At 41.0% G+C, this 14,404-nt stretch overlaps 1 protein-coding gene across 7 annotated transcripts in view; it reads right to left on the minus strand.

Annotated features, from left to right (window-relative positions):
- Positions 1–14,404, minus strand: part of CRTC1 (CREB regulated transcription coactivator 1) — a 134,741-nt gene that overhangs the window by 62,757 nt on the left and 57,580 nt on the right. For 4 of the 7 annotated variants that reach the window (XR_012156180.2, XR_012156179.2, XR_012156181.2 and 1 more), the window contains 5 exons: positions 12,649–12,776; positions 11,520–11,771; positions 8,441–8,542; positions 1,825–1,911; positions 834–1,014 (listed from right to left, as the gene is read on the minus strand). Coding sequence is in view for 1 of the 7 variants with exons in the window: in XM_073324069.2 (XP_073180170.1) it covers positions 834–1,014; positions 1,825–1,911; positions 8,441–8,542; positions 11,520–11,771; positions 12,649–12,776 (750 nt within the window). In the remaining 6 variants the exon portion in view is untranslated. The remainder of the gene's footprint in view (positions 1–833; positions 1,015–1,824; positions 1,912–8,440; positions 8,543–11,519; positions 11,772–12,648; positions 12,777–14,404) is intronic. The other 3 variants (XR_012156183.2, XR_012156182.2, XR_012156184.2) reach the window with 3 other exon arrangements.

Consider the following 14,404-nt stretch of genomic DNA (forward strand, 5'->3'; position numbering starts at 1 on the left):
TACATTTGAAAAAGAAAAACAGATCCTAACCTGCATTGCAGGTTTGTCAAATGCATCACAAAACCTAAATTAAAGGGCTCTACATCATCATGGGCAGCCTAATACAAAGCATAACTCAAGTGAATCCCTGTGGGAATGGAACTGAAAGGGACAGACCACACAGTCACATGACTATCACACCAACACTTGATAATTCAAAAATAAATGTAGAAAGCTTTGCACAGGCACCTTTAGGAGTAAAATGGTCTTAACTTCCAAATGAGGAGTGCAGTGAGACCAAAGCCACCCTTCACTCCTCCCCTCTCAAAGGTTCAAAAAGAACTAAGCTCTCTCCATAACTTAACATACATGATGCCAAGAACCAGACACCAGAAAGATCCTAAAATGATATTTGGACTAAGCTACTGACTTGCTTAGTGACCCTGGGGGAATCACTTCACTTTCAAGTGCTTCATATCCACCTCAACACACACATTTGGCACTAGGGTTTCTCTTATTGCCAAGTCTCAGCAGAGGAGCTGAAGATAAAATGGGCCATGAAGGCTGAATTCTTCTCACACCATGACTGATGGTCCTAGAAGGTTAGGGGTGAAGTAGCTAGCATTATCACTGCAAGTATGGTCTATGTTGTGACTAAATGAAGGATGTCCTCCTGGCACCTTTCACCAGCACAAAATCCACAAACATTTGTATAATCTAGAACACAGCTTTCACAGGCTCCAACACTCCCTCTTAGTTCCACTCACCAATAACAGCACACAGTGAAAATGACCCCAGTACAATGAAGGAAAGTTTTACTCGTCCCTGTTCAGTTAGGTCAGCAAATGCCTTACCTGTGAGGATGATGTTGGGGATGTTTCCATGGCTGGAGTAGGTCAGCTGCTGCGAGTCCTGCAAGTTGCCATGGCTCCCAGTAAGTCCCATCATGGCTGCCTGGGAGTAGTTAAGGGTGGAGCAGGGGCTGTACAGGCTGTTGGAACTAATGGCGTTTTCTATCATATTAAACTGTTCAAGCTGAAGACCAAGGCACAAAGGAATAGTTACTTCTAGCCACCAGGAAATACAGTGAAGCAATTTACACACCTCTAGTTAGGGAGATAATGTTTCAGAAGGGCAGGCAAACAAATTCATCTTTAGGTTTTGTAGACCAGAATATGGTCTATTTCCACCTAGCTTTGCAGAATAGTTTACAGCCAAATTCCGCTCTTGTGCCAAATCAAATTGCTGCCTACAATATCCTACCAAGCAGTCAAGCCTTTGAAAGAAAGAAAGAAAGAAAATAATACTTTTTAAAAAATGAAAAAACAGTAAAAAAAAGTTTAAAGCGATATGATTGATGCTATTGTAGCCAACTATCTGCCTGCCCCAAGTGCAATCCCATTCTGAAGCCATTTCACCTTCTCAACTACACTGGCACATTTAACAGCTAAAGTAGGGACTATAGTGGGGGGCTGGTCTGACAAAAGCATGGAGGTCTGCTTGTTACATTTTGGGATCCCACACATCTTGGTTGCAAATTATAGATGTATGTATTTGTTGTCACCCACAAAGTGAGATCTTCCAAATGGGATCACTGTCAAGAAAGGTTTTTTGGTTTTCTTTCATCTAATAATCTTGGCAGAGTCCCTTTAAAAGCCATCTGCTATAATGCTTAAGGGGAACAGCAAATAAAATGAAATACCCGTGCAATTACAAACTAAAACAGAAGTAATAAGATATGGACAGAAATGTGATCTTTAGAATAGCCGTAAATTGAATTCTATGTATTTATTTTAATCTCAGAATGGCCAAAATATAGTCAAAATCTGAGATGAATTTGCTCACCTGATGGGATAGGGCATTAGCCTGCCTAGCTGTCATCTGCTGATCATAATAGGAGTCACCAAATACACTCCCCAGAATGGAAGAATGCTGAAAACAAAACAGAGTCCTTATGTTGTGAAAGTCACACAAACAGTGAGGCGTACCCAAGATGTGTGAGTGACTGAACTCTTCCAACTGAATGGTATCAAATTTGGTAAGAAATACCATTAATTATTAAGGAAAACTAATAAAGAACAAAATATAAAATACTGGATTTTCTCTTCAAACACCAGAGTCCTCCTGTATAACTCTTTTCATTAAAGCACATGAAATATAGGTTCTAGGAAACCATAAGCTTCCTCCCATAGGGGACATACATAAACTTCTGCTTTATAACAAAAGTTATGCAAATATACTATAAAAAAAACACTGCAATTTTTGCACAAAAACCCAAACATTTTTCCATGAAAAGAATAAAAACCACACATACAGCTAAGGCAGCAAAGTGCACGTTGCAACCGATACATAACAAAAGTTTTCAAGTACGTAAAAGGATGAGGGAGGTAAATTGTTCTCGATAACCTCTGAAGATAGGACAAGAAGCAGTGGGCTTAAATTGCAGCAAGGGAGTTTTAGGCTGGACATTAGGAAAAACTTCCTAACTGTCAGGGTGGTTAAGCACTGAAATAAATTGCCTAGGGAGGTGGTGGAATCTCCATCGTTGGAGATTTTTAAGAGCAGGTTGGACAAACTTGTCAGGAACGGTCTAGATCAGAGGTGGGCAAACTATGGCCCGTGGTGCCGTCCTGCCCAGCCCCTGAGCTCCCAGCAGGGGAGGCTAGCCCCTGGTCCCTCCCCTGCTGTTCCCCTCTCCCTGCAGCCTCAGCGCGCCACGCCGTCAGCTCTCTGGCCCGCCGCTCCTGCTGGCAGTGCGGGCGGCAGGGCTGGCTCCAGCTGGGCGGCGGGGCCGCGAGCTCCTGCTGCTCTGAGCAGCATAGTAAAGGGGGCAGCAGGGGAGGAGGGGCTGGATAAGGGGGCAGCAGGGGAGGAGGGGCTGGATAAGGGGGCAGCAGGGGAGGAGGGGCTGGATAAGGGGGCAGCAGGGGAGGAGGGGCTGGATAAGGGGGCAGCAGGGGAGGAGGGGCTGGATAAGGGGCAGGGGGTCCCGGGGGGCAGTCAGGGGACAGGGAGCAGGGGGGGTTGGATAGGGAGTGGTGTCCCGGGAGGCAGTTAGGGGCAGGGCGTCCCAGGATGGGGCAGTCAGGGGACAAGGAGCAGGAGGGGTTGGATGGGTCGGGGATTCTAAGGGGGGCAATCAGAGGGCAGGAAGTGGGAGGGGGCGGATGGGGGCAAGGGCCAGGCTGTTTGGGGAGGCACAGCCTTCCTTACCTGGCCCTCCATATAGTTTTGCAACGCTGATGTGGCCCTCGAGCCAAAAAGCTTGCCCACCCCGGTCTAGATAATACTTAATCCTACTATGAGTGCAGGGGACTGTACTGGATAACCTCTCAAGGTCCCTTTGAGTCCTATGATTCTAGGATAATGCAGTAACTACTTCGGTCATCAATATGCCTATGATGGCAGGTTACCCATCTCCCTCACCTAGTATTTACAAAATGAGCAGTTTAACTAAAACAATAAGGTGCCACAGTGAATCTCGATTTACAGTATCAAGTCTTTTGCAACAAGAGCAGATCAGAGAAGTTATTTATTAACATGCCTGTGTATGAAATGTGCTTTCAGCAGTACCAAAAGAAAGTAAATTTGCAGAAGGAATTCTACAACCACACTAATTTCCTTCTTTTCCTTTTACTGAAATGTCCATTGATCAGTCATTCCAAAGGTGACCAACAGCTTTGAATTGTTGTGTTTTATTTTTACACACCATCCAACTTTCAACTTCTATTTACTCAAAAGGCTTCTAGCTATAATAGAAATCACAAATATAATTCCTTCTTTAAATTCTGTCTAACTTTGCAGATTCTAGTTGAAAATCTACTGTCTCCAACACAACTAGTGTACTTATATAGAACTTATTTGGAAAGTTTGTCTTATGTTTAGAGATGTATTTGTTTCTGTTTTTTAAATGTCTTGCATAGTATCTTCTAGCAGTTTTAATTTCATTCAATTCAACCACAAGGCTAAGAGACAAATCATTTTTCCCACAGAAAGTTGAATTACATAAGAAATTTTAAGCAAAAATCTAATTAGCAACTATACAGTTACACCAACTAATACAACTAAGGATATTAACATGGCAAAGTTGCAAAATACTCAAAAGCACAAGATGAAGTCCACAACAGTGAACATAAAATCAATTTAGCAGACAACAGTTAAGATAAATAGTAAAATCTCAGATGAAACACTTTTCCTATGGCACCAATAATTTGTGTGCGTCTTTGTGCATGCATGCGTGTACGTATATATATGAAATATTTCAAATCAGCATGAAAGAGGAGAAGGGATGGTTGTTTTTTTCAGCAACCCTTCCAACAGTCCTTTGTAAAAAGGAGCCATCATGAAGTAAACATGATGACAATGCCTTTTCAAAGCAAAAGAAAGGAACTTTCTACCTTGAGGCAGAATCTTCCAGTGTCATTATGCTATAGGGAAACTCTTGAGCTACTGTGGCAGCAGCGGATTCATAGCCTGATAACTAAAAGCCTTGAAGAAAGCCCAGTAGGGATTCAGCATGGTGCACATATACAATCCATTTGCTAAGCAGATCCTATTTGCACCAGGTCTGGTCTTAATACTGTGAACCCCCATTCCATTGTGTGTGGGAGGGCAGAGGGCATAGTTTGAGTGCACTCAGATAATAGAAAACTGTTGAACTCCTGAGTAGTGAGCATTCTATATGAATCCAGCACAATGCTGAACATGGTGGGTACTTGCAACCCACCCTTAAAGCGTTGCTCCAGGCTTATGTCTAAACACCATCTAGAAGAAAGCCTCCCAGCCCAGGTAGAGAGACTAGCAGGGCTCAGGCTAGTGAACTAAAAACAGCAGTTTGGATGCTGTGGCTTGGGCTCTCAAGCCTAAAGGGTCGGGTGGGCTTGAAGGCCCAAGCCATAACCTCCACACTGCTATTTTTACTGTGCTAGCAGGAGTCTGTCTACCCAGACTGAAGGGCTCACTGCCAACTGCACTGTATATATGCCCAAAGGTTCTATGTTCCAAACTCTGATGTGTAAAGTCAGAAAATATCCTGATGCTCAGCAAATCTTGTCCGACAGGAAAGATCACAGTCTCCTGTCACTCTCAGGAAGGGCTTGGCTACTAAATGAAATGAGGAACCTTTTCCTTAACACTGATTCAAGAGAAAGAATAGGATTTTACAGCAAAAAGAAGGTTTTCGACACAGAATATTTCCACTCTTATTGTTTTACATTTGAAAGGGATGATTCGAACACTTTCATGAATTTTTAAAGTATAATTAATTGCATCAAAGTGAAAAATAAAAGCACTTTTTCCTTCTAAGTACTGTAACAAGATGTTTTTGCCAGAATTGTATCCTGCATGTTAAATACGGAGCTTCTTTGCCAGTACCTTGTTGACTCTCGTTCATTTATAAGACATGACTGCCCTGCCCCCAGTACAAACCCTAACCGCAACAGTGCCTCCTCATATCCGCAATATGCACAACTAAAGCCAATCTGGAATTGTCATTAGAAATGCAGCTGACATGCAGCAGCCCCAAACAGAACCTAAACAAGACCCTTCTCCTTTAACTTCTGCCATTTTTACACAAGCTTTTCAAAGATACAACAAAAAGCAAGAAAGAGAAAAAGAAGGAAAAAGAGGAAAAAGAAAAAATCCCTGCCGTAGTATGGTTATCATGACTCCTGTCCTAGAAGAAGCCTGAAGTAGAACATGAAAAGCAATGAACTGGACAAAATTCTTACGTGTTAGCCCCTGTTCCTCACAAGGTGCTCTGAACAAATCACAGAAACTCAAGCTACATTAATTTTTTCTTGAGACTCCTAAATGCACTATCTAATAATTTTATTAGTGGTAAAGCTCCATAAGGAAATCAACCAGAAAGTTTATGACTTCAGGGTCTAAAAATAATGTATCAACTGGTCTGATATACATCTTGTTAACCCATCTCCTACAGAAATACTATACAAGGTCTGTTTTGTCAACAGTACATCTTCCTTGGTTAATGACGTGGTGACTGCAAAAAAAAACCTCGTTTAAATCATTGTCTAATAATACATACCATATTTTCCAAGTATTTAGTTGTTCTACTAAAAAAGCAACTTTATATGTAACAATGATGTCAGGGGAAAAAAAAATCAAGTAGTAATAAACAAAGCCAGTGTTAATGAAGAGCCATGCAAACAAGCTGAGAACCACAAGCAGAGCTTTTCAATTGATGTTTTAATGGAAAGTCCCTCACAGATCGGAAATGAGAATTTGGAACTCAAGAGACTAGCAAATAGATTTGGGGGTGGGGAAGTTGAGGAATAATTCCTGTTGCATGAACTAGATGTGATTAAACAAGTTATATTCTAAAAGTTTACATACAGAGAGCTGGTTCTACTATTAATAAAATGTGGGATTTACCTAAAATTAATCAGAAATACAGAAGTTAGAGATGGTAGAGGCCCACAAAGCCACATCTAGCCCAGCCCTACATCCTCATACAGAGCAAGATTGTTCCCCTACACTACATCTTCCAGTTTCTTTACCAGCCTATTTTTAAAACGTCTCAACCGATGAGGGTTCCACCTCTTCCCTCGAGAGACTATTTATGCTGGGGCCTAACAGACCTCATCATTAACAAGTTCTCCCCACCACCCCAACCATTCAGCCTACATCTTTTTTTTATCCTTTTTCTCCTAGTTATACCCTTTTCTATCACTTCTCTCCATCCTTAAAAATACGTAGCTACTTATGTCACCCCACCCGTTGGCTTACAGATGTGGGAAGGAGAATAAGTTTTCTAATTTAATAAGGTATCGAGAACCTTTTTCCAATCTTTCCCATTTGGCTTTTGCTAGATGACAACCCGTATCTCAGCATCCTATTTAGAAGTAGAGTACTTCAAACCAAGTTCTGCTAGTTCGGAAACTAACTGTTCCTTGTAAATTGGTCTGACATGTATCCCTTTGCCAACATACCAAATATGAAATGAAATGTTTTTAAGAGGCCAAATAGTAAAACAAGCAATGTAATTAAACTCCACCTCCTTCCATATATCTGCTAGAGGAGGAACCACATGTCTGTTAGGCACATCACAGTGACTTGGTTTAGATACGGAGGGAAGACCAATAGGAAAAACTGCTCTCCATGGCATTCCACCACTTTAGACTGCCCCATGACAATAAGTTAACTGGTCTGAGGACACAGGCAGGGAGGATTTACTGACCAGTCAACGGACAATCAATAGAAGCCTACATTTGGGTGCACTGCTCAATGGGGGTTTCAGGGCTGAGAATTAGTAACAGTGTCTGGTAGCAGCATTAACCTAATGGCAGCTTAGAGAAAAGGGAGTACATTTTCTTGCCTACTCTGAGCCATACAAAGACAGAGCAGAGGTAGAAGAGGCAGGCAGAAGAATCAGTTACAGTAGCAGTGAAGTGAAGGTTAAAAAGTCACACTGACAGCCCTAACCCTCAGATCTATTACTGAGTTCACTAAGTTCTGAGTGAAATCACTGACTTAAGTCTATGGCTAATGGCCTGGAGAGGAACCTCCAACTTTGAGGAATAATTGTATCTATTTTAATTATGCTTCTCCTTATAAATATCCTTTAAAAGTTAAAGTACCAGAAAACAGGAAATACAATTTCAGACTCTCTCATGGTGTCCAGTGAGCACTCCCTTCTGCCTCCCATCACCATTTTTGGGATGTAGGAAAGGGCAACAACTTTGACCTATTGCAGCAGCACTAGGAGGAGATTCTAAACTATCTCAGCACTGCCTGATTAGCAGTTCCCCCTAAAAACTAGTTCACTATTTCTTTAGTTGCCCTGTAGCTGGCGGATTAAATTCCTGTTGCTCTGTTTAAATACGGGCACAATGATTTGTGGGACTCTTGCATATATAAATTAAAATTTACACAGACAGGGAAGATAGCCACCCTGCAAGATTAATATTTAATGTTTTTCTAACCTGTTTCTTTCAAGTCGTGAAATGGAGTTACTGCCTTTTCAAGAGTTCACTTTCTACAGAGGTTTCTTTAAAAAAGTGTCCATTGTTTCCTGCTTTAATTGCACCTGAGGATGTGAGCTGTACTCAGAGGTGCACAGATCACCTGGACAGACCTCCCCATCCCCCTCACTTCCTTTCACATCCCTACGCCCTTCCAGCCACTCCAACAACCATTGCTATAGACTCACACTTCCCATGAGGCATCATTTCCTTTTTTGAAAGGGATCTTTCTGGATGCATTTTCTGTGTAGCTCTCATGAAGGAGTAATTGAGTGTAAATTTAACAGTAGCTTCTATTTAAGTTTGAATTCACCAACTTTTGGAAAACTCGGTATCTGAATGAAGCTGTAAACATGATGAGACATCAGTGATGCATGAAGCACATAAAGTTACAGTGAGACAACCACGGGTCAGTAATGGAAAGACAACTAAAAAACAAACACAAGAAGCAAGGCCTGTGGAAGCACAGAGTCCCTTACTTGAGGGGAGCTGCCAGGAGAGAAGCCTTGATTGGAGACAGGAGAGGTGGGAGACTGGTTGGCTGGGGATCCAGCATTACTGCGGTACTGCTGGAGTGAAGCCTACAGAACAACACAGAATTAAAGACCATGGGATTGATGAAAGGTTGAAAAATTATATACTTATTGGTGTAGAGCTGGGGAAGCCAGGTGAGACCATCTTCAAGAACTCCCGGAGATCAGCAATTATGCTATGACTGTGAATAATGCCCCAAACATCATGAAAAAGGTCAAGATACCAACACGGCATGGTCTGGTGTCTAACTATGCACACCTAAAAACAGGGCAGTGCTGTTATTCAAGGACAACTGAAATATTTCTGGTTTATGTTTTGTTTTCATTTTTTTAAAAAAACCAGTCAGCCAACACATAAAAGAGACACGTGCGGAAAGCGGCCTCCCAATCTGGGAATAATTTGAAAATACGGGCATTGATACCTTCAGACTCAACTGCCACCCTCTCCCCTTCTTAATTTGATGCCTATGGCCCTTAGAAAAGTGATATAAGTACTGTTCTTCCTACTCTTAGGAATTAGTCTAGATAAATTAATTAGGTTAAAATGTATAATTGCAAAGACAAACCCTTTTCATAACTACATACTTTCCAACTGTATGAACTAGACACCATCTGATACATACACTGTCTGTAGGCTAATGCTAGCTATGCCCATATAGTTTTTAGCCTTAGTGAGATAAGATGTTCACAGAATTACCTTTTCACTGTCACATACAGTACCCTGGATTAAGGTCAGAGGATCACTCAAACGCAAAACAGATACAGAGCAGCTGTTGAAATAATAAACACCGCTCTTTCTATAATGCTGTCTTTGAGAGCCAAGATTATTATGAGGAAGAACCCAATATCGCTGACCAAGAAGTAATTAAATCAGACAGTTTATAAAGTGAGGAATGGTGTATTAACACTTTCTAACACTGTTTAAAATGCATAAAGAATAACTCAAGGTTAGTACACCGTCTTGACACCATCTTGGTTTGGTTTTTGTTTGTTGTTGTTGTTTTTTTTTTAAGATCCATAGAATTCAAGTATTCTATTGAGGTACTGCACTCTGGCCTTCAGTGGGGCTATGAGGATTAATGGAAAACCTTTCAGTGAAGCTGCATTGTAGCTTAGAATACTTTTTTTACCCAGGTTTAAAATGTAGTGTACTTGTATACTATTTCAAGTTCTAAAGAGAAACTGAACATTCTGAATTTTAAGGGCCTAGAGAAGTTTAGGATGAGGAAAGCAATGTGAAAAGCAGAGAAGGAAAATCAGAATATCTATATTAGTTATTGCATAAACATTAGAAAAAAAAACATTCAGACATGTTGTTTTGAGTAGCTGGCATGTTAAAACCAATATCCCTTCAAACTACTGATTTCTGTTTCACCTGTATCTTCTCCTACTCCCTCACAATCCTGGCACAGAAGCCACATCTCTACCAGCACAACCTGGTTTAAACCTGATCCCCAGATTGAAACCCACAATCATGTCTTAGCCCTCCACAATGAAACGGCTCCTCTTGTTATCTGAACAGCTGCTAGTATTGCCCCACTGCCAGGAAGAGAAGATTTTCCAATGAAATCAGAGACAGCAATTCACTGGCCTTCGGAGCAGAACCAGCAGAGAATGTGCCAGGTACCTCTTCCTAGCAATGGGGCATCATCTCAGGGCTGACCTATTATATTGAACCACCTTCTGAATTCTGGATTCCAGGTTGTAGGAAGAGATTGGACAATTTACAATAGAAAATTTTGCCTTCTTGGTTTAACTCTGCCCTTCAACCGTATAGATGTGTCTACTCAGTTCTTTAGAGAGACTTGAAAGCAACTATAACAAACTCTCCAAGAAATAATGTTAGCCAAAAAAATTCCTCTTGAACAAACTGCTGTGCTTTAAAAAACAGTATCTGTGGTTTTCTGTATCTTTGGTGGAAAATGCTGATTAGCACAACTTTATTAAACTTCAGTTAAATTTCTCATCTTGGCTGTGTAGCACTCAACTTGTGGATACCAGATTCACCTGGGGCAAAAAATAAGTACATATGATAGCTGGGAAGGTAGCAGTACACTAGCGCTAAAATGCAAATGCTGCTGTCTGAAAATTAAACTAGTCTGACCAAACTCCATTTTGGCAGACACCTGAACACAGTTAACATGGATAAATATTTTTCAGTTTTACGAAATTCTGGTCTTTTCAATTGCACAGAAATGTCTTGTCTTTCAGAACTTAAAACTAGCTAAATTTCAAAAGATGCTTCTCACTTTACAGATACAGATGTTTATAAAATGGTACTTTTTAATTCAGTCTCTCCATACCTAGCTGATAGTCACTTTATTGCTGCTTTCCAACACCCTGTAAACTGCAATGCTAACACAGATGCTTATCTACATCTTCCCTTCTAAAGGCATAGGGCACTCAACTTGCAGATGTGTCATTTAAAATGACAGTTTTTTCCCCAACCACTTCCTTCACTAAAAAAACCCTACTGACATATTACCTTGACCTTTGACTTGCCAGTTTATAAATTTTATATATCATCCACCCAAAGAATAAGGGCATCGCCTTCATTACCCACCTGTTTATTTTTTTACTAGCCCTGAAACTGTCTCTCTGAAGACATCTCCACTGCTTCAAACTTGCATTTGTTAAACTGATCTTTAAAAAAATCTATTTAAACTATTTCAAGTGGGCCTGAATTTAGACAGGGTTAGCCAGAGTTATGGAGCCATTCCCATTTTATCAAGTGTTCTAAAATCATATTTAGTAGTTTAAACAGTTTGGCCTGGTTCATATGGGTTAGCCATATTACGTCTAAAACATTTTTTATAATATGTTTAAAACATGTTAAAAACTGGTTGAACCAAACTGTTTGAATCCAGTGTATACAGTGCCTGGATGCGGAACTGCTACAAGGGCTATCTAGTTAGAACTCTGACAATGCAGGCCAACACTGCTGTTGAATTCTACCAGGTCACGTTCTCTGGAAGAAAGCTATTTGTTTCCACTTATATCATCTTCAGTCATTGCCCAAACTTACCGAGTTGATGTCTATGCCCATGGAAGGTTGGGTCTGGCTGCCTGGAGGTGACTGTGGGATGGTCGATGGTACTGTGACTGAGAGGGGGGGAAGCTGTGCTCCTCGCTGTAAGCCAGAAGTCTGCATTAAAGGGGCATTCTGAGGCAGACTACTTGCCACTTGGGTCTGTTGCTGTTGCTGGGAACTAGCCTGGGTAAAAAACTGATATGGTGGAAGCTGCTGTTCCAAAGACAATGCATCCATAGCCACAGCCTTAAAGAGAAAACAGGAAAATGTACTATGCAGAGCTCTGGTTCAACTCCAAGACTCCTAAAATTTCACACCAAGTGAATATTCATATATATCTAAGCGTTATATATCACATAAGCAATCTGGAAAGTTATGAGAGATCTTGCATTTAAGAAAACAACAACTTACATTTAAACCTTCAAAGATGTGGCTTAAAGGGACTAATTTGACATTTTTTTATTTGTTGTAAATAAATAAAAAGTATGTTTGCAAACCTAGCTGAATGTTTGATTTGAAAGCTGACAAGTCAGTCAGTCAAGGAAAACCCATCTACTAAGTCCCTGTTCTGAGCCCCTCAAGGACCAAACTAGAGCATGCCAAGTATGGCAGAGGCAGCCTACAGGTGCATCAAAGGGTCAAAAATCCTAAGAGCCAAAGGAGTTTCTCACGATTCACATGGAAGCATGAAACACAAGAGAATCTTGTGATGGTATCTTTAAAGAAAGAGGTTTTCCTTAGTGCTTCCAAGGCCTTGGAAGACAAAGTGAAATCTGTTTCCTTAAACTGTCTTCTCCACTGTCTGACAGCATACGTGAATTTATCTTGGTAGAATTGCTCAGATCTGACTGTTGGCTTTGATTTAAATTAAAAAAAAAAAAAACGGCCCAAAGCATTTATTTATAAAAGGGAACATGACAACATTAACTTTATAAACATACCTAAAGGAGAAAATTATTAAATTAATGACACGACTACAGGTTTATCAACCTTACAGCTAACATTTCCCTATGTGAATGAAGACAGAAACAGACAGCTATGATCTAAAACTTTACAAAGTGGAACAAGGTTCATTATTCTTATAAAATGTAGTCCTTCTCCAGATCTCCACGCAGCCTCCTACCTGAGTAATTGGCGACAGAGGTGAGAGCGTAGGAGACATCTGTTGGGACTGTGGTCGTCTGGAGTCTGCATTCAGTGAGAGGGGACTGACAGCTGGCTGTCGGGATGAGGCTTGCGTCGTTGTCATTCCTGCCATTAATGGAAGAAACCAGTTTACGCAGGAACTGTGGTGATGCTTGTTTACATTTAACAATTTGTTTATATGAAGTAAAATTATGATGAATAAATGGCTGAATTTTACAAAACTTTACAGTAAAGTGTTGAATATGGCTAGGCCAATATTCTATGCTGAATGCAGCATCAGGCTTAAATTCTTAGCAAATCTGTAATGGATTTTGTGACAGTGAAAATGCCACGATGGAGAGAAGATTGTTGCAAGCATCTTTGCTGATCACTCCTGTTAATGTATAAATAGATACTGCCATTCAATTAGCCCAGTGGTTGTCAAACTGGCATGCAGAACCTTTCTTGATGCTTCATAGAATGAAACATTTTGAGAACTGGGCAGTGCAGTCTGTGGTGCAGGGAACAGGAAGGGGGTCTGCAAGACTATCCCTTCTAACAAAGTGGCCCACAGACTGAAAATCAGAACCACCAACCTATCCCAAAGGCCATGAGACCCACTGGAAACTTCCAAGGGCAAATGAAGTCAGGTCATTTTATAAAAAAATAATACAAGCAGGGCCATAATTTTGTTTCCTGGAATGATGGGGAAGGCTGTTATCTGTGTTCATCTCATAGTCCTGAGCCACTTCTTATTTCCCCTACTAATATCCTGCACTTTCAAGACCCTGCATTGTGGCTACCATTGTTCCATGCCAAATGGACTCCCTCTGGCTGCAGGCAACCCTATTTATTAATACTTACCCTGCTATGACACCCTTCATTCACAGATCTCAAGTGCTGTACAGACATTAATTAAGCCTTACACAGACTCTGGAAACCACATAGGGGACCCACATCCGTAAACAATCTCAGGTGTTCATATACTACAAGGAGGACCATACAAAGCACCTAGGCAGAAAGTACCTGTTTGACGAATCAGTGATGAATGGTTGCATTGTGGGAGAGTTTTTCTTGTTACTGGAATAAGAGGTCAGATTTATTGATGAGGGAGGTTTCAATGCTCAGCACAGAACACTCTACAACAGTTACTAGGGATATTCCTACCCCAACTTAGTTTGCACAGCATCAGCACTTTTCATCAGGGGCTCTCTAAGCACTGCGTTAACTAACCCTCGCAACATCCCTGTGGCATAGATATTAATATGCCCACTTTACAGTTGGGTAAGTTGAATGCACAGAGATTAAATGACTTTCCCCGAAGTCAATGAGCAAGAAAATGGCAGAGCTGAAAATAGAAACGGTCAATCCTAACCCCACCATCTCCTCCTCTGACCACTAAATGAAACTTCTTCCACCCACTAGAAGTGCTGCTGTTAAATTGCTGTTAAATGAGATACTTTCTCATTCCTCAAGCTCTCATGGCTGAAGATAAAGCAAGCAACCTTAGGATGAAAGACTGCAAAGTTGCTGTAATTTACTAACTCTTTCTGTAGTGAAGGAGCAAGTCCATGTTTCTGTGAGTAGTCATGACTGAGGTATCAGTGAGAGACAAGGACAACACAGAATCTAACACCAAAACTTTTGCCACAGTTTGAATAGTGCTTCTGGCTCTCATTCATGTGACAAGTTTGAACAACCCAACAGCTCCAGACGGTGTAACGGTGTATCAGAGTTGCAGAAACTTGGACCAG

This window comes from Lepidochelys kempii, chromosome 25, assembly GCF_965140285.1.
Source record: "Lepidochelys kempii isolate rLepKem1 chromosome 25, rLepKem1.hap1, whole genome shotgun sequence".
NCBI lineage: Eukaryota > Metazoa > Chordata > Testudines > Cheloniidae > Lepidochelys > Lepidochelys kempii.